The 24,986-nt window shown below is 44.2% G+C and overlaps 1 protein-coding gene across 1 annotated transcript in view; it reads left to right on the top strand.

The window, feature by feature from the left end:
- The first annotated feature begins 10,319 nt into the window (after window positions 1–10,319).
- LOC311135939 (wings apart-like protein homolog) overlaps window positions 10,320–24,986 on the top strand; it is a 40,432-nt gene continuing 25,765 nt past the window's right edge. Inside the window, exons 1-5 of the mRNA XM_084169978.1 lie at window positions 10,320–10,576; window positions 15,974–16,374; window positions 19,856–20,591; window positions 20,903–21,210; window positions 21,423–21,544. Coding sequence (XP_084026104.1) covers window positions 15,996–16,374; window positions 19,856–20,591; window positions 20,903–21,210; window positions 21,423–21,544 — 1,545 coding nt within the window. The 5' untranslated portion in view covers window positions 10,320–10,576; window positions 15,974–15,995. The remainder of the gene's footprint in view (window positions 10,577–15,973; window positions 16,375–19,855; window positions 20,592–20,902; window positions 21,211–21,422; window positions 21,545–24,986) is intronic.

Genomic DNA, 24,986 nt, shown 5'->3' with positions numbered 1-24,986 from the left:
CGATTTGGAGGAGTGAAGATCAGCGATTTCTCAAAATCATGATTTCAGCTCAAGGACAAGGACAGCCACAAGCTGTACGGATGACACATAAATCTATTTGCAGTGCGAAGATGGATTCAGACCCTATGAAAGAGGAGATGTTGCAACAAGTTCCAGAAGGTTTGTGGTCTCAACACAGTGCCGATATTGGACTTGTGAAATCAGCCCAACCGGTGAAAGTTGAACTTCGACCAGGAGCCAGACCTCCTTGGAAGAATCAGTATTCATTGAAAGATGAAGCAATCCAAGGGATCGAACCACAAATTGAAGGACTTTCGAAAGCAGGTGTTATGAGGACAACAATAAATCCTCAGAGTAACACGCCTTTGTTGCCTGTGAAGAAACCCGATGAAACGTATCGTGTGGTTCATGATTTGAGAGCGGTGAAGGGAAAATATATATGCTGGTGGTTGTGGATAGATTTTCACAATGGCTGGAGGCCTGTCCAACCAAGCAAAAAGACACTCAATCGGTTGCCAAGTTCTTGTGTAAAGAAGTCATAAGCAGGTGGGGACTTCCTGATCGAATATCCTCAGATAATGGGAAAGAATTTGTGGATAAATCAGTGAAATTGATGTTGCAAAAATTGGGAATTAAGCAACGTCTTGGAGCAGTTTATCACCCACAAAGTCAAGGGATTTGTGAAAAAATGAACGGTGTTTTGAAAAATCGCATTGTCAAAATTTGCCAGCATACGGGTCTAAACTGGATAGCGGCGCTTCCTTTAGCATTAATGGTGTGTCGTTCAAGTGAGTTGCGTGATCTACGTATGACACCCCATGAACTGGTCACAGGAAGAAGGATGCCTACGCCTTGTTTGCGAACAAGCGGAAAGGGTCCAAGTTTGGCTCTTTTGGAAGATGAAATGAGAGCGTACGTTACATATATGGCCAATTTTCATAAAAAGATGTCCACATATGTTTCTGACAGGCAAAGAAAAGAAGAGGTGCAGGAGAAGCTCGATGAGCAAAAAAGGAGTACAGTGCAACCTGGGGACAAGGTGTTCGTGAAGGTATTTAGAAGGAAGTGGTATAACGAACGTTGTGAAGGACCATCTGAAGTTGTTCGTAGTACTGGAATGGCTGTCCAGGTTAAAGGGTCTCCAACGTGCTATCATTTGTCACATTGTGTTAAAGCGCCTAGAGAAGAGGTGTCACGCGCAGAGAGACAGGATGTTGAAGGCTCAAGAGAGCAGGATGAAGATAGGGAAGAACAGGCAGAAGGAGAGATGCATGACAATATCCAGAGTCAAACCCCAGAAGGAGAGATTGTCCATGCTGTGGAGAACATTGATGATCATGTGTACACTTCTGATGATGCCAGAGATGACTCTGCAATGGATGGACAGGAAAGGAGATTTGGGGACATTGATTTTCAATGTGTCCCAGAAACAACAGGGCATATTTCAGAGATCACCAAGGGCAACTCGGTTACAGGAGAAGCTGGTGATTCGGTTAGACAAAGTAGCCCCAGACCAGTTAGGAAAAAAGTCAGACCAAAACGTTACGAAATCTAGGGTTGAAGTAACTCTAAGAAAGTCAGCTCAGCTTCCATGTCAGTGTACGAGAGAGAACAGTGGTGAAGGGAAATATAGAGTTCAGTGGGAAGATAGCTATGGCAGGAGTTTAGATCTGTTAGGAGCAGTTGCATTGAGAAAGTATGCGTTGCTGAATGATAAAAGAAGACTGAAGATTGAGGGTGATTGCAGTCTCTATGTGTACAATTCCCAGCAGGAGGATCAAGGTGATTATAAATGTATTTTTTATAATCCACAGTTTGAAAGTGAGGGATTAGAGTCGGGACTGAGAGTTAATGTAGTGACACTAGTGGTGATAGATGAAAATACAAGTAAAGAGCTCCAAGCTGTAGGGAAAATAGACGAATCAACAACAATGACATCAACACTTCAGCCTAATACAACAACAACCTATTAGGCCTTCAACTCTTTTAACGTTGACAGTTATTAAAGCTATAAATGTATCACATTTGATTACAATGGCACCTCAGAAAATCGATCCAAAACCAATTTTAGAAAATACTGTGATTAGGGTTAGGATGGGTGGTACAGCTCATCTTCCTTGTAGATGTGAGAGACGGAGTGGGGGTGGTGACATTCCTCCCACGTGGAGAGATAATTATGGAGAAGAAGTATTGTTATCAGGACCAGAAGTAGAAGCTGTGCCCCCTAGTCAAAGGAAATATATTTTGTTCAACGATATGAAGTGGAAGAGGGTTATGAGTGATTGCTCACTTCTTTTGCGTAATGTTACATGGGAAGATCAGGGAGAATATACTTGTACTTATTTAGAGCCAGCGTTCAAATTTGTTCCGGTTAAGAATTACTGGTTAGAAGGCTATGTAACTCGTAAGGTGACGCTTATGATGAAATAATTAAAGTCTGTTGAAGTTTCCACAGTCACCAAAGAGTTCAGGAGCAGTATATTACAGTAGTCACTCCAAGAGTAAATAATACACAGAGGATATCTGCCTCTTTGCCCTTGGAAATAATTAAGAGTGTTAATACATCAACTAAAGCCACTATTTTAACAGTAACTCTGAAAGAGATGAATGTTACGACGGCGATAACACATTTCGGAAATGTGACACAGACACCAACAACAACTTTTCTGAAATTAAAGGATGTAGTAAATGTGACTCAGAAGTCTATGATACAGATGGAGATTGGTGTAAATGGTAGTAAGGACAGTGTTGAAATAGGAGAGCAGATGGTAGCAGAGAATGATGAAGATTCATCTGAAATAGTGCAGAATTCTATCCCGGAGGTACAGGATGAGTTCTTTAATTTTGATGGAACACCAGAAGATATATCTGATCAATACCGCTCGTTAGGGAAGAGAGAAACTAAATGGAAGGCATATGGATTTGATTCTTCTGTTTTGCAAATGAAAGATGGATGGGCAGGTAGGAATCTATGGTTCCAGCAGTTAACTCATTCTGTAAGATCAGTGAGGAATCTGGAGGGTCCATGTCTGTTGAGAATTCCAGCACCAGGCACATGGGGTTCAATCTTAGAGACGGTGGCTCAACCTCTATCAACTGCGTGTCAATCTTATGCTTTATCATGGCTGTTGTATCAGCAACAATCATTAACAGATATAATGATGTCATTGTCGAAGCACTTGTTTAGGCCTAGGTTTAATTGTTCTTGGTTAAATGAATTACCCTATGTGAATTTGTTAGATCGGAAGGAAAATAAGTTAACAGCGTTTCCTGAAGCACTGGAGGTAAAACCTGTGAGGGCTAAAAGCTGTTTTTGTTCAAATAAAACATATGATGGACCGGCTATGTTTATGGGAATATCAGATTGTGATGATTATATGATGACTTTGGGTATGCATGAACGAAAGGTTAGTGATGAGATATATAAAGTAACTTTTTCTGTTCCATTTAGTAAGAAGAGCAGGACTTTGATGGTAAAAGATCAGCTTTTGCCTGGCAATGTGACTATAGGGAATTTTCTAGATATTTGGTGGGTTTGTGGTGATAAAGCCTATATATTCTTACCCTATGGATGGACAGGATGTTGTTACATGTCGACGTTGAAGCTTCCATATGAGGTTTACACCATTCAAAAGGGGGAAGCACCGGACACAGCTCAATCTGATTCTAGGTCTGGAAATAGGGTAAAAAGGGAAATGGCGCAATTTCATAATCTGGAATCCTACCATTGGAGGATACGTCTAGGAGAGAAGTGGGGACTTCCATGGTATAGTGTAACATTTTTGGCAGTTCACATTGATAATATTACCTATACTTTGCAGGGTTTTGCAAACGAAACGATACGAGGGTTTAACCTTCTGTCAAATACTCAAAGAAGTCACAGACTGACGCTGTTGAAACATGACATGGCTCTTGTGTCACGATCGTCAGGGAGAGAAGTAGACCAAGGCGCAGCGTGATGAACAAACATGACTTTAATTAGTTAAAGCACGAAACAAAACAAGAAACGACTCGTGACGTCCATGGTATCAATGACCGAACACGGAACAAAAACCCACAACCACAAAGGGAAAACATACAGTTTAAATATGGCTCCCAATCAGAGACAACCAGCCAACAGCTGACACTCGTTGCCTCTGATTGGGAGTCACTCAGGCAAACATAGAATACAACAAACTAGAATGAACACCAACATAGAAATACACACATAGAAATGAACACACCCTGGCTCAACATAATGAGTCCCAGAGCCAGGGTGTGACAGTACCCCCCCCTAAAGGCGCGGACTGCGACCGCGCCTCAACTAAACAAACCAGGGGAGGGCTGGGCGGGCATACCTCCTCGGCGGCGGTTCTGGCTCCGGCCTTGACCACCACCCTCCAATACACCCCCCATAGTGCCCCTGGTCCAGTCTGGCCCCGCCGGCTGGAGCAGGACTGGACTTAACAGAAGCGATCCTTACCAGGCTGTCGACTCGCACCCCTGGCTTGGTGCGTGGAGGAGGAACGGGCCTTACCAGGCTGACGACGCGCACCCCTGGCTTGGTGCGTGGAGGAGGAACGGGCCTTACCAGGCTGACGACTCGCACCCCTGGCTTGGTGCGTGGAGAAGGAACGGGCCTTACCAGGCTGACTTCTCGCACCCCTGGCTTAGTGCGAGTGGCAGGAACAGGCCGGACCGGGCTGGCGACGCGCATCGTAGGTTTGGTGTGAGTGGCAGGAACAGGCCGGGTCGGGCTGGCGACGCGCACCGTAGGTTTGGTGCGAGTGGCAGGAACAGGCCGGGTCGGGCTGGCGACGCGCACCGTAGACTTGGTGCGGGTGGCAGGAACAGGCCGGACCGGGCTGGCGACGCGCACCGTAGGTTTGGTGCGAGTGGCAGGAACAGGCCGGGTCGGGCTGGCGACGCGCACCGTAGACTTGGTGCGGGTGGCAGGAACAGGCCGGACCGGGCTGGCGACGCGCACCGTAGGTTTGGTGCGAGTGGCAGGAACAGGCCGGGTCGGGCTGGCGACGCGCACCGTAGACTTGGTGCGGGTGGCAGGAACAGGCCGGGCTGGGCTGTCGACGCACACCGTAGGCTTGGTGCGTGGAGCAGGGACAGGCCGGACTGGGCTGGCGACGCACACCGTAGGCTTGGTGCGTGGAGCAGGGACAGGCCGGACTGGGCTGGCGACGCACACCGTAGGCTTGGTGCGTGGAGCAGCGACAGGCCGGGCTGGGCTGGCGACGCACACCGTAGGCTTGGTGCGTGGAGCAGGGACAGGCCGAACCGGGCTGTGGAGACGGATAGGAGGCCTGGAGTGAAGAGCGGCCACCACCCGTCCTGGCTGAATGCCTACCCTCACACACTCTGTGTGAGGCATCCGCACAGGACGTACAGGGCGGTGAACCCCTGGCCTGGTGGCCTTCTGGATCCGCCCCCTTTTCTCCTCCGTCAGCCCCGTCGTCCATGCCGTGTGCCCCCCCCTAAACATTTTCTGGGGTTGCCTCACGACCGTCCGACGACGACCCTGATCACGCCGTTGATCCTCTTTCGCCAGGGCCTTTCCCGGCGCTTCCTCCCATGTCCACCCCAAGGGCTGCCCCTGGACACGCTGCTTGGTCGTTGCATGGTGGGTTTTTCTGTCACGATCGAGGTAAGGAGTGAAGTAGACCAAGGCGCAGCGTGATGAACAAACATGACTTTAATTAGTTAAAGCACGAAACAAAACAAGAAACGACTCGTGACGTCCACGGTATCAATGACCGAACACGGAACAAAAACCCACAACCACAAAGGGAAAACATACAGTTTAAATATGGCTCCCAATCAGAGACAACCAGCCAACAGCTGACACTCGTTGCCTCTGATTGGGAGTCACTCAGGCAAACATAGAATACAACAAACTAGAATGAACACCAACATAGAAATACACACATAGAAATGAACACACCCTGGCTCAACATAATGAGTCCCAGAGCCAGGGTGTGACATCTTGACTATATTTTAGCCAAACAGGGTGGCTTATGTGTGGCTATGAACTTGACGGGGGACGATTGTTATACTTTGAATCCCCAATAGTTCCGATAAGATCACTAGTGTTATACAGTGAGGGAAAAAAGTATTTGATCCCCTGCTGATTTTGTACGTTTGCCCACTGACAAAGAAATGATCAGACTATAATGTTAATGATAGGTTTATTTGAACAGTGAGAGACAGAATAACAACAACAAAAATCCAGAAAAACGCATGTCAAAAATGTTATAAATAGATTTTCATTTTAATGAGGGAAATAAGTATTTGACCCCCTCTCAATCAGAAAGATTTCTGGCTCCCAGGTGTCTTTTATACAGGTAACGAGCTGAGATTAGGAGCACACTCTTAAAGGGAGCGCTCCTAATCTCAGTTTGTTACCTGTATAAAAGACACCTGTCATCAGAAGCAATCAATCAATCAGATTCCAAACTCTCCACCATGGCCAAGACCAAAGAGCTCTCCAAGGATGTCAAGGACAAGATTGTAGATCTACACAAGGCTGGAATGGGCTACAAGACCATCGCCAAGCAGCTTGGTGAGAAGGTGACAACAGTTGGTGCGATTATTCGCAAATGGAAGAAACACAAAATAACTGTCAACTTCCCTCAGCCTGGGGCTCCATGCAAGATCTCACCTCGTGGAGTTGCAATGATCATGAGAACGGTGAGGAATCAGCCCAGAACTACACGGGAGGATCTTGTCAATGATCTCAAGGCAGCTGGGACCATAGTCACCAAGAAAACAATTGGTAACACACTACGCCGTGAAGGACTGAAATCCTGCAGCGCCCGCAAGGTCCCCCTGCTCAAGAAAACACATATACAGGGCCGTCTGAAGTTTGCCAATGAACATCTGAATGATTCAGAGGAGAACTGGGTGAAAGTGTTGTGGTCAGATGAGACCAAAATCGAGCTCTTTGGCATCAACTCAACTCGCCGTGTTTGGAGGAGGAGGAATGCTGCCTATGACCCCAAGAACACCATCCCCACCGTCAAACATGGAGTTGGAAACATTATGCTTTGGGGGTGTTTTTCTGCTAAGGGGACAGGACAACTTCACCGCATCAAAGGGACGATGGACGGGGCCATGTACCGTCAAATCTTGGGTGAGAACCTCCCTCAGCCAGGGCATTAAAAATGGGTAGTGGATGGGTATTCCAGCATGACAATGACCCAAAACACACGGCCAAGGCAACAAAGGTGTGGCTCAAGAAGAGGCACATTAAGGTCCTGGAGTGGCCTAGCCAGTCTCCAGACCTTAATCCCATAGAACATTTGTGGAGGGAGCTGAAGGTTTGAGTTGCCAAACGTCAGCCTCGAAACCTTAATGACTTGGAGAAGATCTGCAAAGAGGAGTGGAACAAAATACCTCCTGACATGTGTGCAACCCTGGTGGCCAACTACAAGAAACGTCTGACCTCTGTGATTGCCAACAAGGGTTTTGCCACCAAGTACTAAGTCATGTTTTGCAGAGGGGTCAAATACTTATTTCCCTCATTAAATGCAAATCAATTCATAACATTTTTGACATGCGTTTTTCTGGATTTTTTTGTTGTTATTCTGTCTCCCACTGTTCAAATAAACCTACCATTAAAATTAGAGACTGATCATGTCTTTGTCAGTGGGCAAACGGACGAAATCAGCAGGGGATCAAATACTTTTTTCCCTCACTGTAGATGCATTGAAGTGTATAAGGGATGCGTTTGGTCAATCTGAAGGAGCTGGATGGTCAGCGAAGGCTTGGTTGCAAGATCAGTTAGGCCCAGTGGGAGCAGTGATAGTTCAGATTTTAGTAGCGGCCCTTGTGGTGCTGTGTGTGATGTTTTGCTTTTGTACTTTGTTATTGACTTTTGCGAAGGCTATGATATTGAGATGGGTTGGAGTTGTGATGCCTGGAGAAAACACTCAGATGCCGTTGTTAACTGTTACTGATCTAGATGGAGATGAACAAGTGGGACTGGATGGAGTATTGATGGATAGATATCCATTTTGAATATCTGATTGTGTGATAATTTTTCACATTTCTTTACATATTATTGTGATATTTAGTATTTTCTTATGAATCAAAAGGGGGAAATGGAATGTGATTCATTTTATATATCATTTTATGTATCATTTTTATATTATTGTTGATATTGATGTTTTAATTTGCATGTGTTGCTTTGCAAAATATACTGGTTGGTGTTTTCTTTTCTTCCAGAAGCATATGGGGGAATGTGTAGAGTGGGATTCAAATACTCAAACATGGACAATATGAATGGACTGGAGGAAGTTGAACAAGGACGGTGTGGAAATGTTCAGATTCCATCATCGACGTTGCATTGAAAGTCGACACTGCTGAGGAGATGCAGTGCAAGGGACTACATTTCAGTGTCTGCAATGATTTATAAACATATTTGCATGTGTAATACATAATTTGTGTCATATTCTTTCTGTATTAATTTTTTGAAGAATGATATTTTCTGTTGTTGGGTACATGTGGGGACCTCAGATGTTGTTTTTTTTTTCGTGGATGCTTAGGGATATTGGGTCTAGGCAGGGACAGAGAGAATCCACAGGAGGGTCCGATGGGTCGACCAGCCTGAATGTAGACATTTTTGATTGTATTTTGTTTTCTGAGGTTTTCATGTGTATTCAATTGCATCATAGCTTAAAATGCATTGATAAAGATTTATAAATTGATCTGGAGTACTTAGGTGGTCGCCTGGGGCAGAGGGGCCGTGAGATAATTTTCCTGTCTTGATTGATTGATGGATATTTGGAATGAAAGCTGCCAGACAGGTTTTTCGCTCTCACACTCCATAAAAATGTGTTCACTCTCCATAAAAATGTGTTTACACTCCATGAAAATGTGTCTACATAAAAATGTGTTTATTCTCCATACATTTTGTTTTATTGCTAAAGTTACTCAAGAAGCTTGATGTAATAAAAATTGTTATTTGTCATAATCCTATTCTTTTTGTTTTCGAGACTTAATTAGTCTCGAAGGGGGGAAATATGTAGTATCTGAACAGTTTATAATTTTGGCTGACGTTTGCAAATGGTGTGTTAGATGAACTTTACTCTGCCTTGCTGAAACATCTGGAAAGCATTACTATAGGGGCCCCCTGAAACAGAGGAGACTTGTGTGGAAGACAGGGATTGGTCTATTCAAAACACCCATCTTATGTTACATAGGATATATACCAGGTTTTCAACAAAGGACGGGGAGAAAAATCATATTTGAGATTGGGTTAGTTGTTCTCCAGATTCTGCAGAAATCTGTAAATTGATGCTGAAATCTTTTGATATAATAAACCTTTATAATCAAAGTACAGTGTCAGCGGATTCCTTGTCAACACAGCATATCAGCATCGTTGTTCGGCCACCACAATGTGTATCTGGGAGATCCTTTTGGTCTCAACTAAGATTAATCTTGTGCTGTGGAAAGTGGGATCAATCAGAGTGACCAGGAGTGGGCTTGTCCTGATTAATTGTGTGTCTAAGGACCAGAGGAAGAAGGCAGTGGGCATCACGAGAGTTGGGCCATCTGAATTGTCATGATTCGAACTCCGGAGTAGAGCACCTAGTAAGAGATTCTTCTCTGGGGTGTCAGTGGAAATGAGGTGGCTAAAGTTAGGGTGGTCCATTGGATCTCCTATGTGGAGGCAATCAAAAGTATTGAGAGAGAAAGTGACACTAGTGTTGAAGAGATGGTTGTGGATGCACCACAGCCCATAGCTAATGTTTGTCAACTAAGAGATCCAGACATGCTGTATGTAAAGGAAGTAGATTTTGTGGTGGTCATTGCAACTGTGATAAACTGTACGGCTCAAGTAGCATGGACGTCAAAGAAATTGGACATCATTGTGGCTGCGGCAGGAAAGTATCTGGGGCTTCATGAATTCACAGCGGAAGAGTTGCAAGGGTTATTGGTGACAGAAGATGTGCCTCCCTCCCAGGCTCCTGAGCCTGTGTAGGGATCAACATAGCCACGGGAAGTAGGGATGCTGAGGGTAATGAAAAATCAGAATAAAAAATATAAATATACTGTATATACACATTTTAATAAAAAGTACCCCCCCCCACACACACACACACACATACAAACAATTAGTGCACTGGGCCTTTACTAGTCCTGTATTAGCGGACTGATATAGCATGTTGAGTGACTTTCTGGTAGTCAGTATGAGTATTCTTATCCACATAATTTTGTCTTTTATTTTCATCCCGCACAGTAGCAGGCAGCAATACAACTTTTGGATGTAGTCCGCCGTAAAACCCCAACAAAGAAGAAGAAGGCGTCTAGTCTGCCGGAAAACCACACGAAGAAGAAACAGAAGAATGGCAGTCATTGGCACTACAAAATAAAGTCCAGATTCTGGAAAGAATTTAAAACAATACCGGTCATCAATATACCTCTATAAACTCAGTTTTTCTATTGGTACATTCTGTATCGTGTTTGTAAACTGTAGTTATCTTTGTTGCACGGAGTTAACGCTTGTTTTGTGTGATTACGCCGAAGTCAAAGACGAGGCCTAGCCGGGTGCACAAGAAGCGGTTCAACTGAGTTGAGAGAGGTGAGTGTTTTTCGATGTTAGCGCAGTTCGCTATATCGCACCATGTCTTGTTTTAATGTGTATCATTGCTAATTTTGAGTAATACTTTCCCACACGTTACAGAAAATAACCTATAATCTCCATGGCTGCGTTTGCTGGCTAGCTAACGTTAGAAAATGTAGCGAGCTAACTTGGCTAAAATGTAAACATGGCTAGCTAGCTAACTAATGACAGTTTCTAAACCATCTTGCTAATGCCTGGCTGTTCTGTGGCGCTTCTTCACAACTGTCTGGCCTATCCTTGCATTGGCCAGATCAACCAGTCAGTCTTGCCATGGCTTGCAATTTCTAACTCAGTCAATAAAGTTGAGTGTAGTTAGTTAGCTAGCCAGTTAGCTGGCTATGCTACATCAACGAGGAAAACAACGTTATTGCTCAGTTAAATGTAGAACTAGCTAAAGAGATAGAGTTGAAAGGCTAACGTTAGCTAACTAACACCGTTACCGTTAAGTATGTAGCCAGCAGATCCGACCCGCTTGATTACAGCTACATTAGGGACGAACAGACTAATGCCATAATGTCCACAGATGCACATGCATTCTGCCTTATGTTGTGTTTGCTGGATGTCTAGTCCGCATTTTCCGTACTTGATGCACATGTGCTTTGCAAGGCTGCTGCAGAAAGGTTTGCAGCATGTAGAAGATACTTTTCGACCATAGCTAATAATTAGAACAGATTAAAGTTATTCTCCAATTGACCTACTGGTTTCATAGGCTGGCAGAGCTACCAACGGACTGGCGCGCAGAAGGGCGCATTACAACAATTAATCTAGTTTGTTTCTATTCTTCTGTCACTCATCTCTAGCAACATCAATACATTGAACTGGTTGTTCCCATATAGAGTACTGCTTTTCAAATCACTAGCTTGCCCTGCATGATGGCATGCTAAGTTACGCACAGAACAGTTCTGTGCATATTAATTTTACACGCCATTCTGTTTGCTGGTTTCATGAAAACTAGCCAACAGGGTGAACTACCCAAGTGTAGTAATGTTGAATTGTCCCAGTGTCATTCTTACTGGAGACACATTTCCAGTCGTTCAGCCAGTATATGTATATTCTCGTCACTAACCACACAATAGTCATCATCATTTGGTCTCTGTATGGTGCCACCCCCGCCATGGAACTTTTATGAACTTCCGTTTGTACCACCGCACAGTAATGCAACGCACGAGTTGAAAATATTGAATGCATGCAGTACACAGAACGCACTCAAACGTAGCTTTGCGGACTGCTCCATTGACACTTCCACCGGAACGCAAAGAGTTTGACGCATCTGGTGGACATGAAGCTTAAGTGTGTAGATTAAGGCACGGCAGAGCAGGGTTGCCAGGTCCCAGCTAAAAAGTATATCCCAAAAAGCCAATAGTGTGCAATTCGGGGCGCACTCATTTGTTCCTGCATGAACCCCCATCCCCTCGAGCATGACATCCTCATGCTTGTGACACTTTTGAATGTGAGTTTTTTCTGCCCCCGTCTCCCGGAGTCATCCTTGTTAGCTAGTGGGATCAACACCGGCAGAGAGTGTCCTTTTCTCCCGCTTGCCGAAAACCTGCCCTGACCGTCGGTAACAGAACTACGGAAAAAATCGTGCTGGACAGGCGGCGGTGAAGGACACTGTCTACCGGTCGACCCCGCATCCCGCTAGCACAGCAGGCGGGAGGCTGTGGCGAAACCGTGTGTAAGCTAACCAGCTAACTAGCTAGCTTGCTAGTTAGGGACACCGTATGCTAGTTAGCTAGCTAGCACACAGTGTCGCCCCCGCCTCCCGCCTGCAGTGTTCTAGCAATTGTGCCGTTATGTGCCAGATGTTAAGACTACAAAGTACAAATTGTTGTAAATGTCCTATTTGCGAGATTGACTTGTCATTTCAATAGGCATAGGCTACTGACACAAATGTGGGTTTAGGATTGTAATTCAACTTTGACATGGTTTGCTTAGCTAGATGCAGGTAACCTAGCCCCTGATAGGTCTACATCTTCTTTCAGATACAGTAGCCTTGGCAAAATGTAGGTAAGTAGTTTGCTTAGTTCAAATTGACAGACTATTTTATTTAACATGAATGGCGATTTCGAGGTAAGAAGTGCTTGTGTTGTCTAATAGCCTGCTGGAATAGGCTACTGAGAATGGGGTCGTAATTTCAGTGACTGAATCAAATATTAATAATATGGAAATGAACTGAATATGCTTGTAAACAACAGCTCGTGTTGATTTTTTAAAACCTGTAGCCTTATCTGAATGACTGTTACCATCAATCTAATGCATTCCAACAATAGCTGATCTGCAATTGCGATAGAGCTGTGACCAGGATCACAATTGATAACTTCCAATTTAATTAACTTAACATGGCCATTCATAATTGCATAATAACACAAGGCTACAACAACAATAAACTGAAGTTATAGGCTATTTATTTATTCAGTTTGCCAGCTCCAGGTAGGCTACACAAGTGGCACACATTTATTTGAAATGACTCCAGTGATCTCGTCATTTCAACATATTTATTGTATCAAATGGTAGGCTACAGTAGCCTACAATGGCATATAAATGAATAGGCTACTTGATGGCCAACAGATGCAAATGTAGCATTTGGCAATTTTTTTTTGTTTTTTAAAAATTTGTTTTACCTTTTTTTCTCCCCAATTTTGTGATATCCAATTGGTAGTTAGTCTTGTCCCATCACTGCAACTCCCGTACGGACTCGGGAGATGCGAAGGTCGAGAGCCATGCGTCCTCTGAACTATGACCCTGGCAAGCCACACTGCTTCTTGACACACTGCTCGCTTAACCCGGAAGACAGCCGCACCAATGTGTCGGAGGAAACACCGTACAACTGGCGACTGTGTCAGCGTGCATGCACCCGGCCAGCCAAAGGAGTCGCTAGAGCGCAATGGGACAAGGACATCCCGGCCGGCCAAACCCTCCCCTAACCCGGACGACGCTGGGCCAATTGTGCGTCGCCTCCGGTCGCGGCCGGTTGCGACACAGCCCGGGATCTAATCCGGATCTGTAGTGACGCCTCAAGCACTGCAGTGCCTTTGACCGCTACGCCACTCGGGAGGCCATTCTCCACATTTTAATGTCAGTTTCATCGTGGACTTTTCACCCATACGAGAAGCAAGCGAGGAATGTTCCATAACTTCCATTTCAAATGTCCACTCGCGCAGCGCTAGAGACCCAACAACTGAGCATGCGTAAAACCTTTCGCTTCACACAGTTTTCCATAAGCAAAGTTGACATTAGAATGCAGTTTAAACCACCTCCGAACGAATGTATCTAATGCGCTCTAGTGCGCCTAAGTCATTTTCCAGTGCTTTGTCGCCATTATTTCTTGAGGCTCATCAGTTCTAGCACGTTATGTTTTATGGAAAAAAGCGGCGGCAGAGGGGTGTGTGTTGAGAGAGCAGTGCGAGAGGAGACAGATCAGCACGCGTGCACATCGTGACAGCTTTTTACCAGTTGTAGGTAGGCTATTTAGCATTTTTCATCCCATTTCTAATTTTCCGAGCCATATCTCGCATCGGCTCTGCTGTGTCTTAATCTACACAAGAAGGTGGTCCGACCCTAGTGCAGTTATAAGCAAGTGGGTATGATCTGCTGGCTAGCTAAGTACAGTGCATTCGAAAGTATTCAGACCCCTTGACTATTTCCACATTTTGTTATGTTACAGCCTTATTCTAAAATGGATGAAATTGTTTTTTTCCCTCATCAATCTACACACAATACCCCATAATGACAAAGCAAAAACAGGTTTTTAGAAATGTTTGCAAATTTATAAAAAATAAAAAACCCTTTCCATCGATCATCCTTGATGTTCCTACAACTTCATTGGAGTACACCTGTGGTAAATTCAATTGATTGGACATGATTTGGAAAGGCACACAATTGTCTATATAATGTCCCACAATTGACAGTGCATGTCAGAGCAAAAACCTAGCCATCAGGTCGAAGGAATTGTCCATAGAGCTTAGAGACAGGATTGTGTCAAGACTCTTCCTAGAGCTGGCCGCTCGGCCAAACGGTGGAGAAGGGCCTTGGTCAGGGAAGCTGACCAAGAACCCGATGGTCACTCTGACAGAGCTCCAGAGTTCCACCAATCAGTGGAGTGGCCAGACGGAAGCCACTGCTCAGTAAAAGGAACATGACTGCCCGCTTGGAGTTTGCCAAAAGGCACCTAAAGGACTCTCAGACCATTTTTTATTAATTAATTGAACCTTTATTTAACTAAGCAAGTCAGTTAAAAACAAAATCTTATTTACAGTGACGGCTTACCCCAGGCGACGTTGGGCCAATTGTGCGCCGCCCTATGGGACTCCCGATCACGGCCGGTTGTTATACAGCCCGGGATCAAACCCGGGTCTGTGGTGATGCCTCTAGCACTGCAATGCAGTGCCTTAGACCGCTGCGTCACTTGTTCCCCACCATGAGAAACAACATTCTCTAGTCTGATGAAACCAAGATTGAACTCTTTGGCCTCAATGCCAAGCGTCACGTCTGGAGGAAACCTGGCACCATCCCTACCGTGAAGCATGGTGGTGGCAGCATCATGCTGTGGGGAGTTTTTCAGCGGCAGGGACTAGGAGACTAGTCAGGATTGAGGGAAAGATGAACGGAGCAAAGTACAGAGAGATCTTTGATGAAAACCTGCTCCAGAGCGCTCAGGACCTCAGACTGGGGCGAAGGTTCACCTTCCAACAGGACAACGACCATAAGCACACAGCCAAGACAACGCAGGAGTGGTTTTGGGACAAGTCCGAATGTCCTTGATTGGCCCAGCCAAAGCCCGGACTTGAACCCGATCGAACATCTCTGGAGAGACCTAAAAATAGCTGTGCAGCGACGCTCCCCATCCAACCTGACAGCTTGTGAGGATCTGCAGAGAAGAATGGGAGAAACTACCCAAATACAGGCGTGCCAAGAAGACTTGAGGCTGTAATCGCTGCCAAAGGTGCTTCAACAAAGTACTGAGTAAATGTGATACATTGGCTAACATTTCTAAAAACCTGTTTTTGCTTTGTCGTTATGGGCTATTGTGTGTAGATTGAGGGGAAAAAAACAGATCCTTTTTAGAATAAGGCTGTAACGTAACAAAATGTGGAAAAAGTCAAGGGGTCTGAATACTTTCCGAATGCACTGTATGTAGCTAGTTAGAGCTGGATAGCTAACGTGATTTTAGGGGATCCATTATTGCAATGACCCCCTCCAGTATATTAGCTATAATCTGTAGGTAGGCTTATTGTCAGTGATCACAAATAGTCAGGGAAAAACATTCAACCTATTTTGCCGGTAGGCTTACACACCCTCTACCAGATTTTTGTGAGATAAATATTGATAAACTAATATTATTTTCTGGTGTTACAGAAAATATGTAACATACATCACCATGACATCCAGATTTGGTAAAACCTACAGCCGTAAGGGAGGGGAGGCAAACTCCAAATTTGAAGAGGTCTTCTCCAACAAGGCCACACTGAGCACCAAATGGGGAGAGACCACTTACAAGGCCCAACTAGGCTCTAAGCGGCCCACTCTGAAGCCTGAAGTAGTCGAGTTATCCAAGAGGCCCCGGATTGAGGATGATGACAGCTCAGAAGATCCTTTTGGTTTTGACAGCGATGATGAGTCCAAGCCTGTCACCTCCCACAGTGTGCCCCAGTCTGAACTGGCTGAGGGTGAGGCCAGTAAACTACCTTCTGCTACAGTCACAGTCACAGCCACGGTCCCAGTGGATACCAGTAGGAACTCCAACAGCACATCTACAGGTAAGAACTGGATGGCAGAAAACTGTCTGATTGTTGGCCATCAACATGTTGGACATGTTTTGTTAGAGAGGATGCTCTCGGAAGTCTAGAATGTGTCTGTCTTCAAGTGGTAGTGTTTAGAAGTTCCACCCACCTTCAGTAGAGCTGTTGTGTGCACTTTGTCACTAGCTAGATTTCCATCCAATTGGCAACAGAGTTTCATGCGAATATTCTAAAATCTGCCTAAAAACAATATGCGGCTTTTCCCGTCAGAGATGTTTCCATCAAATTGACTTGTTGTGGATAAAAGGCTGTGCTTGATGTTGCAGTGCACATAAATTACTTTTTTGGTTAATTCCCCATGTACCGAAAACGTTAAAAGGGTTTCCATCGCTTTTCCAACTTTACTGAGGGTTTTGTTACAAAAAATGTTGCGTTATATACAGGGCTCTAAAGTGCGACCAATTTGGTTGCATATGCGACTAAATATTTTGCTGCCAGATAATAATTGTTGTACTGATAAGGCTTCGCTATACTGTTGTTTCTGACTGCCCTAGAGAAAAAAGTGAGTGCAGATTCGATAGCGTCATGTTTGCACCATTACTACAGGAAAAACAGCTTGCTTTTAGCCCAACCGAGTAAATAAATCTTAAAACCATGTCGTGGGCCATTCTAAAACTACTCGTGTGTCGTTAACCATTTGTTTACACTTGGATCAGTCATGTTACCTCATTGGCTAGCTAGCTGGGAACCTGGAAACTTTACCAGTATATCCAAACATTTGGGGGCTCAGAAAGAAAAGAAAAGGGATTGCTTCTTCAGGAGATCAATGATCATAGCAATGAATGAATGACAGATTTCTTGCATGTCGTCATCACAAACCTGAAGTTTTTAAAGAGACTGTACAATTTCAATGTAATCCATCGCAATAGGAAAATAGTGCATTTTTCCCCCACAATGTAGACACCGAATTTTCCACAAATGTCTGTAATTTCAATGACAGGTATTCGTATCAACATTTTAGATTTTATAATAAACGTCTTTACAGTGTTACATATTAGTTTGTAGGGCACAACATGTGCTTCAAAAGTAGCTAGAATTAATATAGTCCCAATATACACTGACTATACCAAACATTAGAAACACCTACCTAATATTCAGTTGCCCCCACCTCAGAACCGCCTCAATTTGTCGGGGCATGGACTCTACAAGGTGTCAAGCGTTCCACAGGGATGCTGGCCAATGTTGAATCCAATGCTTCCCACAGTTGTGTCAAGTTGTCTGGATGTGCTTTGGATGGTGGACCATTCATGATACCCATGGGAAACTGTTGAGCATGAAAAACCCTGCAGCGTTGCAGTTCTTGACACAAACCAGTGTGCCTGGCACCTACTACCATGCCCTGTTCAAAGGCACTTAAATATTTTGTCTTACCCATTCACCCTCTGAATGGCACACATGCACAATCCATGTCTCAAGGCTTAAAAATCCTTCTTTAACCTGTAATAATAATTTAGAAAACTTTCCAGGGGGTGTACTTACTTTTTCACATGACTGTAGTCCCTTGATATTTTTTGAAAAGGAGAATCAAGCTCATCACCGTGCACGTTCACCATCATAACTTCATCTGTAGCCTAATAAACTGCATGCTTTCCCGAGTCGTAGTGGGAGGACCACACAACATACGGTGGTGCCTTCAGAAAGTATTCTGACTTTTTCCAAATTTTGTTGTTACAGCCTGAATTTAAAATGGATTAAATGTAGATTTTTTTTGTCGCTGGACTACATAATGTCATTGGAATTATGTTTACCATTTTTTAAAAACAAATTCATTAAAACTTAAAAGCTGAAATGTCTTGAGTCAATAAGTATTCAACCCCTTTGTTATGGCAAGCCTAAATAAGTTCAGGAGTAAACATTTGCTTAAGAAGTCTCATAAATTGCATGGACTCACTGTGTGCAATAATAGTGTTTAACATGATTTTTTGAATGACTACCTCATCTCTGTACCCCACACCTACAATTATCGGTAAGGTCCCTCAGTCGAGTAGTGAATTTCAAACAGATTAAACCACAAAGACCAGGGAGGTTTTCTAATTCCTCGCACAGAAGGGCACCTATTGGTAGATGAGTAAAACTAAAAAAGCAGACATTGAAATCCCTTTGAACATGATGAAGTTATTAATTACACTTTGGGTGGTGTATCAATACCCTCGGTCACTACAAAGATACAGGTATATTTCCTAGCTCAGTTGCTGGAGAGGATGGAAACCGCTCAGGGATTTCACCATGAGGCCAATGGTGACTTTTAAACAGTTAGAGTTTAATTGCTGTGATAGGAGAAAACAGGATGAATTAACAGCATTGTAGTTGCTCCACAATACTAACCAAATTGACAGTGAAAAGAATGAAGCCTGTACAGAATAAAAATATCAAAAAACACGCATCCTGTTTGCAACAAGGCACTAAAATAATACTGCAAAAAATGTGTCAAAGCAGTTCACTTTTTGTCCTGAGTACAAAGTGTTATGTTTGGGGCAAATACAACACATTACTGAGTACCACTCTCAATATTTTCAAAAATAGTGGTAGCTGCATCATGTTATGGGTATGCTTGTAATCGTTAATGACTGGGGATTTTTTCAGGATAAAAAATAAACGTAATGGAGCTAAGCACAGGCAAAATCCTAGAGGAAAACCTGGTTCAGTCTGCTTTCCACCAGACACTGGGAGATTAATTCACCTTTCAGCAGGACAATTACCTAAAAAAACAAGGCCAAATCTACACAAGAGTTGCTTACCAAGAAGACAGTGAATGTTCCTGAGTGGCCAAGTTACAGTTTTGACTTAAATCTACTTGAAAATCTATGGCAAGACCTGAACATGGATGGCTAGCAATGATCAGTTTACCGAAAAATGTGCTGTTTACATCATGCCTGTCGTGATTTTTATTTTATTTTATCCGACGTGTACTCTACTTGCATAAAAAGGTTGGGTGGAAACCTGGTTTATGGTGGGAAAATGTTTCCACAAGTGCTTGTAGAATAATTGTGTGTATACAGTAGCTAAAGAACACCATGCCTGTCTCTTGTATTTCACTTTATTTATTGAATTTTTTTTATTATGGAAGGAAAACTGCGTCTCATTATCCTTGTGATAATGGTGATGATATCTGTGGTGTGTGGATATTTCTGGAGAAGATAAAGTGATGGGCTCCCTTGTGGGCTGTTTAGTCTCTGCTGGCAGCTTCTGTGTCAGCTTATCTCGTCTCTATCTGTCTCTGACAGTTCACTAAAGATAAATCAGGCTTTACTGCAATGCCATCGTCTCAATAGGCCTGTGTCCCTTTCATTTAGAATTAGATTACTGATTAGAAATGATACAAACCAAACAACCGGGTTGAACAAAAATCTGAAACAGTAATTTACAATGTAACGCTTGTCTTATACTTATAATACTTATTTTTTGTTAACTTGCTCTTTTATCTCCTTTGTGCTCACAGGCAAGCAAACATTGTCCAATGAGGGTGCAGAAAAGAGTAGCCAGTCCTTGTACAAAAATACATCAGAGAGTAACCAGAATCCTATTGCGCAGTCCTCTGTTTCAAAGACTGTTCCCAAGGACCCCTATGTGGAATGGAGCTTAATAGGGACCCAGAGGTCTTCTACCTCCTCCCCTAGCATGGAACCTCTCCAGGAAAAAGACTCCGCTGAGGCACCAGGGCTTAGCGGGGACTCGCAGTCCTCATTTTCCCAGGATGGGCTCTCCTCAGGTGGGATGAAAAGTGCTGACCAGGAGGCTCCGGCCGAGCCTGTTGTTGACAACATCCCCCCCTCCCCGTTCCTCCTCAGGCCCTCCAACACTAGGAAATACGTCCGGCCCAAGCCAAACAAGGCCCCTGATGTTCCAGATGCTTCTGCTGCTAGCGACAGCAAACTGCCCGTAGCCGCCAGTGGTCCGGCTGCACTGATGCCCAAAAGCGTGTCCACTGCCAGCGGTAGCGGTGGCACTAATGCTATCACGACGGCGGCCAAACCGGCGGCTAAACCTACTGGCAGGGGTCGGGTACGGGACTACACGGTGCTGCACCCATCCTGCCTGTCGGTGTGTAACGTCACCATCCAGGACTCCATAGAGCGCAGCATGGACGAGCTCATCACCAGCGCACCCCCTGCTGACCTGGGGGAGGCGGGACGGCTGAGGAAGAAGGCAGACATACCTCCAGCCAAACCCACCAGGTAAACGATTCCACTGGCTGTGGCCCAGACAATACACTCAGACTGAGTTGCCTCCCACTGGTCCTTCATAACATGCTTGATACTGCTTAATATTGTACAACTGTATATTTACGGGTAAGCGCATAATGTCCCTTCTTATACCCACGCTCACGCCCATATGAGGTTTACCAAATGTTTCCACTACACCTAAACCTAGTTGAATCTGTTTTCTCGATTTAATTACCTCTTCTGTTAAACCTTTGACTATGTTTTCTTGTTTTTAATGTCAGCTGCTGATTGAAATTATTCAATTCTCCTCTTGTAACCGTCAGGTTCCGAACCACCCAGAGTAAGACCAAGAAGGAGACCAAGCTGGAGTTCTTTGGCTTCGAGGACAAAGGTGACCAGGAGGGGGAGGAGGGAGCGGACCCCGCGGCCGGTGGCAGCAGCAGCTACAAGATCAAGTACTTTGGCTTTGACGACCTCGGTGAGAGCGACAGTGACGAAGAGGAGGGCTCCCAGGCCAAAGAGAAGAGGAAGGCCAAGAAGGCTGGAGCAGCGGCAGCAGCCGCCATGGCAGCTATTGTGGACAGCCCCCAGCCCAGCGACTCTCAGGACAGCCAGAGCATCAGTAATACAGGTGACATATACTGTTGATGTTTGTCTAAAGGCAATAAAGAGGTTAGCTGTATGAAAAACACAGGTGATTTGATAGGCTATATCATAGACAGTCAAAATAGGATCATGCGTTGCTTACAGTCAGTTTGCCGACACCATGTAACAGGATTTCTATCGTACATGTATTTCCATCATGTTGATTCCACCTTATTATTGTGTTGTTTTCCCCCTCAGATATTCTGGAGTTTTGTGATGACTCGAGCCCTGGTGGGTCTGAAGGGCAGAAGGGTCGCTCGGGAAAACAGGGGGACAAATCCAAGGAGATTGGCAGGAAGATCTTCAGTGGGCCCAAAAAGGTGAGTGACCTATGAAGTCTGATTGAATGTGTGAGATGGAGAGTGTGTATGGAAAGAGTCATTTGATTCACAGTGTATTTGTAGCGGTGCTCATGAGGTAACCCAGAGATGAGGTAGAATTGCTGTCACTAAGGGGAGTACATGTTCAATAATGTTTCAAGCACTCATGGGTGAGCAGTGGGAGAACATTCCCAATAAAGAGATTATTGTGCTGTGATATTGTTATTGATTCCATCTGCTTTGCCTCACTGGATATAGAACACTGCTTTTTTTGCACGGCAGATGAATGGGATAGGCGTAATTACATGAATCTTCAGAAACATCACAAGAACCTCTCGCCTCAACTCAAGCGTTTGACCAAATCAGGTGGAAAGTCACACCATTGTCATAGCAGACATGTCTAGACTGACCATCAAAACTAGTGATTAAGCCTTGAAAGAGGACCACTAGATTGTTTTAATTCCAATAATAAGTATTAACTGCACCCCCCACAGTAGCTGAGTTTTTCAGCAACAGTTTATTCGGCACTGTTAAGGAAGAGCTTCAAGTAAGCTTTTCACTGTACTGTTTACACCTGCTGTATCCTGTGCATGTGACGAATAAACTTTGATTTGAAGACCCTTTACTCTTGGGCCGAGATTCAAACCAACTCAGATGAATGACCTTTAAAGATAGACTTTTAAAGGCTGTTTCTCTGATATTCACTGTAAATGCTACGGATATAATCTCAAGCGTAAATCTCCTTTAAAAGTCAATCGCAGTTCACACAGGTCGTTTATCTGCGTTTGTTTGAATCCTGGCCTTTCAGACTGTATAGCTAAAAAAACTAGTTCTACGTCTTTCCATTCCATTTATAACTTTGTCAATGGTTTTGGCACACACACACAAAAACACAGTAAATGTGTCCACTGGTCTTGGCACGTGCGCTCTAGCCAACAGCTCACAAATGTTTTCCCATGGAAACACAAAGCAGACCAAACTCTTTGGTCCTATAAAAACCTGCTGTATAGTCGTGGTCAAAGGTTTTGAGAGTGACATAAATATTAATTTTCACAAAGTCTGCTGCCTCAGTTTTTATGATGGCAATTTGCATATACTCCAAAATGTTATGAAGAGTGATCAGATGAATTGCAATTAATTGCCAAGTCCCTCTTTGCCATGAAAATGAACTTAATCCCCAAAAAAACATTTCCACTGCATTTCAGCCCTGCCACAAAAGGACCAGCTGACATGTCAGTGATTCTCTCGTTAACACAGGTGAGAGTGTTGACGAGGACAAGGCTGGAGATCACTCTGTCATGCTGATTGACTTAGAATAACAGACTGGAAGCTTTAAAAGGAGGGTGGTGCTTGAAACCATTGTTCTTCCTCTGTTAACCATGGTTACCTGCAAGGAAACACATGCCGTCATCATTGCTTTGCCCAAAAAGGGCTTCACAGGCAAGGATATTGCTGCTAGTAAGATTGCACCTAAATCAACCATTTATCGGATCATCAAGAACTACAAGGAGAGGGGTTCAATTGTTGTGAAGAAGGCTTCAGGGTGCCCAAGAAAGTCCAGCAAGCGCCAGGACCGTCTCCTAAAGTTTATTCAGCTGCAGGATCGGGGCACCACCAGTGCAGAGCTTGCTCAGGAATGGCAGCAGGCAGGTGTGAGTGCATCTGCACGCACAGTGAGGCGAATACTTTTGGAGGATGGCCTGGTGTCAAGAAGGGCAGCGAGGAAGCCACTTCTCTCCAGGAAAAACATCAGGGACAGACTGATATTCTGCAAAAGGTACAGGGATTGGACTGCTGAGGACTGGGGTAAAGTCATTTTCTCTGATGAATCCCCTTTCCGATTGTTTGGGGCATCCGGAAGAAAGCTTGTCCAGAGAAGACAAGGTGAGCACTACCATCAGTCCTGTGTCATGCCAACAGTAAAGCATCCTGAGACCATTCATGTGTGGGGTTGCTTCTCAGCCAAGGGAGTGGGCTCACTCATAATTTTGCCTAAGAACACAGCCATGAATAAAGCATGGTACCAACACATCCTCAGAGAGCAACTTCTCCCAACCATCCAAGAACAGTTTGGTGACGACCTGTGCCTTTTCCAGCATGATGGAGCACCTTGCCATAAGGCAAAAGTGATAACGAAGTGGCTCAGGGAACAAAACATCAAAATCTTGGGTCCATGGCCAGGAAACTCCCCAGACCTTAATCCCATTGAGAACTTGTGGTCAATCCTCAAGAGGCAGGTGGACAAACAAAAACCCCAAAATTCGGACAAATGCCAAGCATTGATTATGCAAGAATGGGCTGCCATCAGTCAGGATGGGCTGCCATCAGTCAGGATGGGCTGCCATCAGTCAGGATGGGCTGCCATCAGTCAGGATGGGCTGCCATCAGTCAGGATGGGCTGCCATCAGTCAGGATGGGCTGCCATCAGTCAGAAGTTAATTCACAGCATGCCAGGGCAGATTGCAGAGGTCTTGAAAAAGAAGGGTCAACACTGCAAATATTGACTCTTTGCATTAACTTAATGTTATTGTCAATCAAAGCCTTTGACACTTATGGAATGCTTGTAATTATACTTCAGTATACCATACTAACATCTGACAAATATCTCATAACACTGAAGCAGCAAACTTTGTGAAGACCAATACTTGTGTCATTCTCAAAACTTTTGACCACGACTGTATGTAAAATATTGTGCTATATCTTGGAAAATATATAAATGTGAATCTGGATGACAACATAATGATGTTTGTTTCCAACATTAGGGCTGTTTTCCAAAATAAGTTAAATCTGCTTCATGTTTTGTTTCCTTGCCACGATACTAATGAGTATCGCGATACTGGTATTGTCCCGACCCTAGGTTATTCTACCAACAAATGCGCAAAAAGTGTTTCCAATGCCATTTCTCGCATGATCTATTTAACAGACCAAATATTATCCACCCATGTGTAGTGTATTTTGTTTTGTCGACATTTGGAAAGTTCACAGACAAATCTGCTGTTTCCATCAGGCCTGTCATGAGTTTATCTGACATGTAATGAACTCACATTGTTGGATGGAAGCATGTTTTATGGGTTATATAATCACAACATCCTCTCAATATAGGCAATTTGTATTCAGGACATGCACTAGACTACTTCAAAAATTGATGGTTTTCCATTAGAATGCAATGTTTGAACATACTGAAAGGTCTACCTAGGAAATGAATATAATTTAGACATAAAGTATGTCTGATTTGCATTCCTTCCATCACCAACTCACCACTCTATATCAGATCTAATTGTTTGATAATGACCAAGTGAGCTTCCTGAGACCTGGGTAGGCTAGAATGATAAGATAGGATGAACATAAATGTCCCAGAGTGGAAATGTAGGGGATTTATATATTTATTTTGGAAGTAGGCTGGTTTCTGGTTTCTGGTGACCATTTTGTCCTGGAGTCTGAT

The sequence above is a fragment of the Coregonus lavaretus genome (assembly GCF_964263955.1).
Source record: "Coregonus lavaretus genome assembly, chromosome: 1".
Taxonomy (NCBI): Eukaryota; Metazoa; Chordata; class Actinopteri; order Salmoniformes; family Salmonidae; genus Coregonus; species Coregonus lavaretus.
This window is presented reverse-complemented; position numbering and strand designations above follow the sequence as displayed.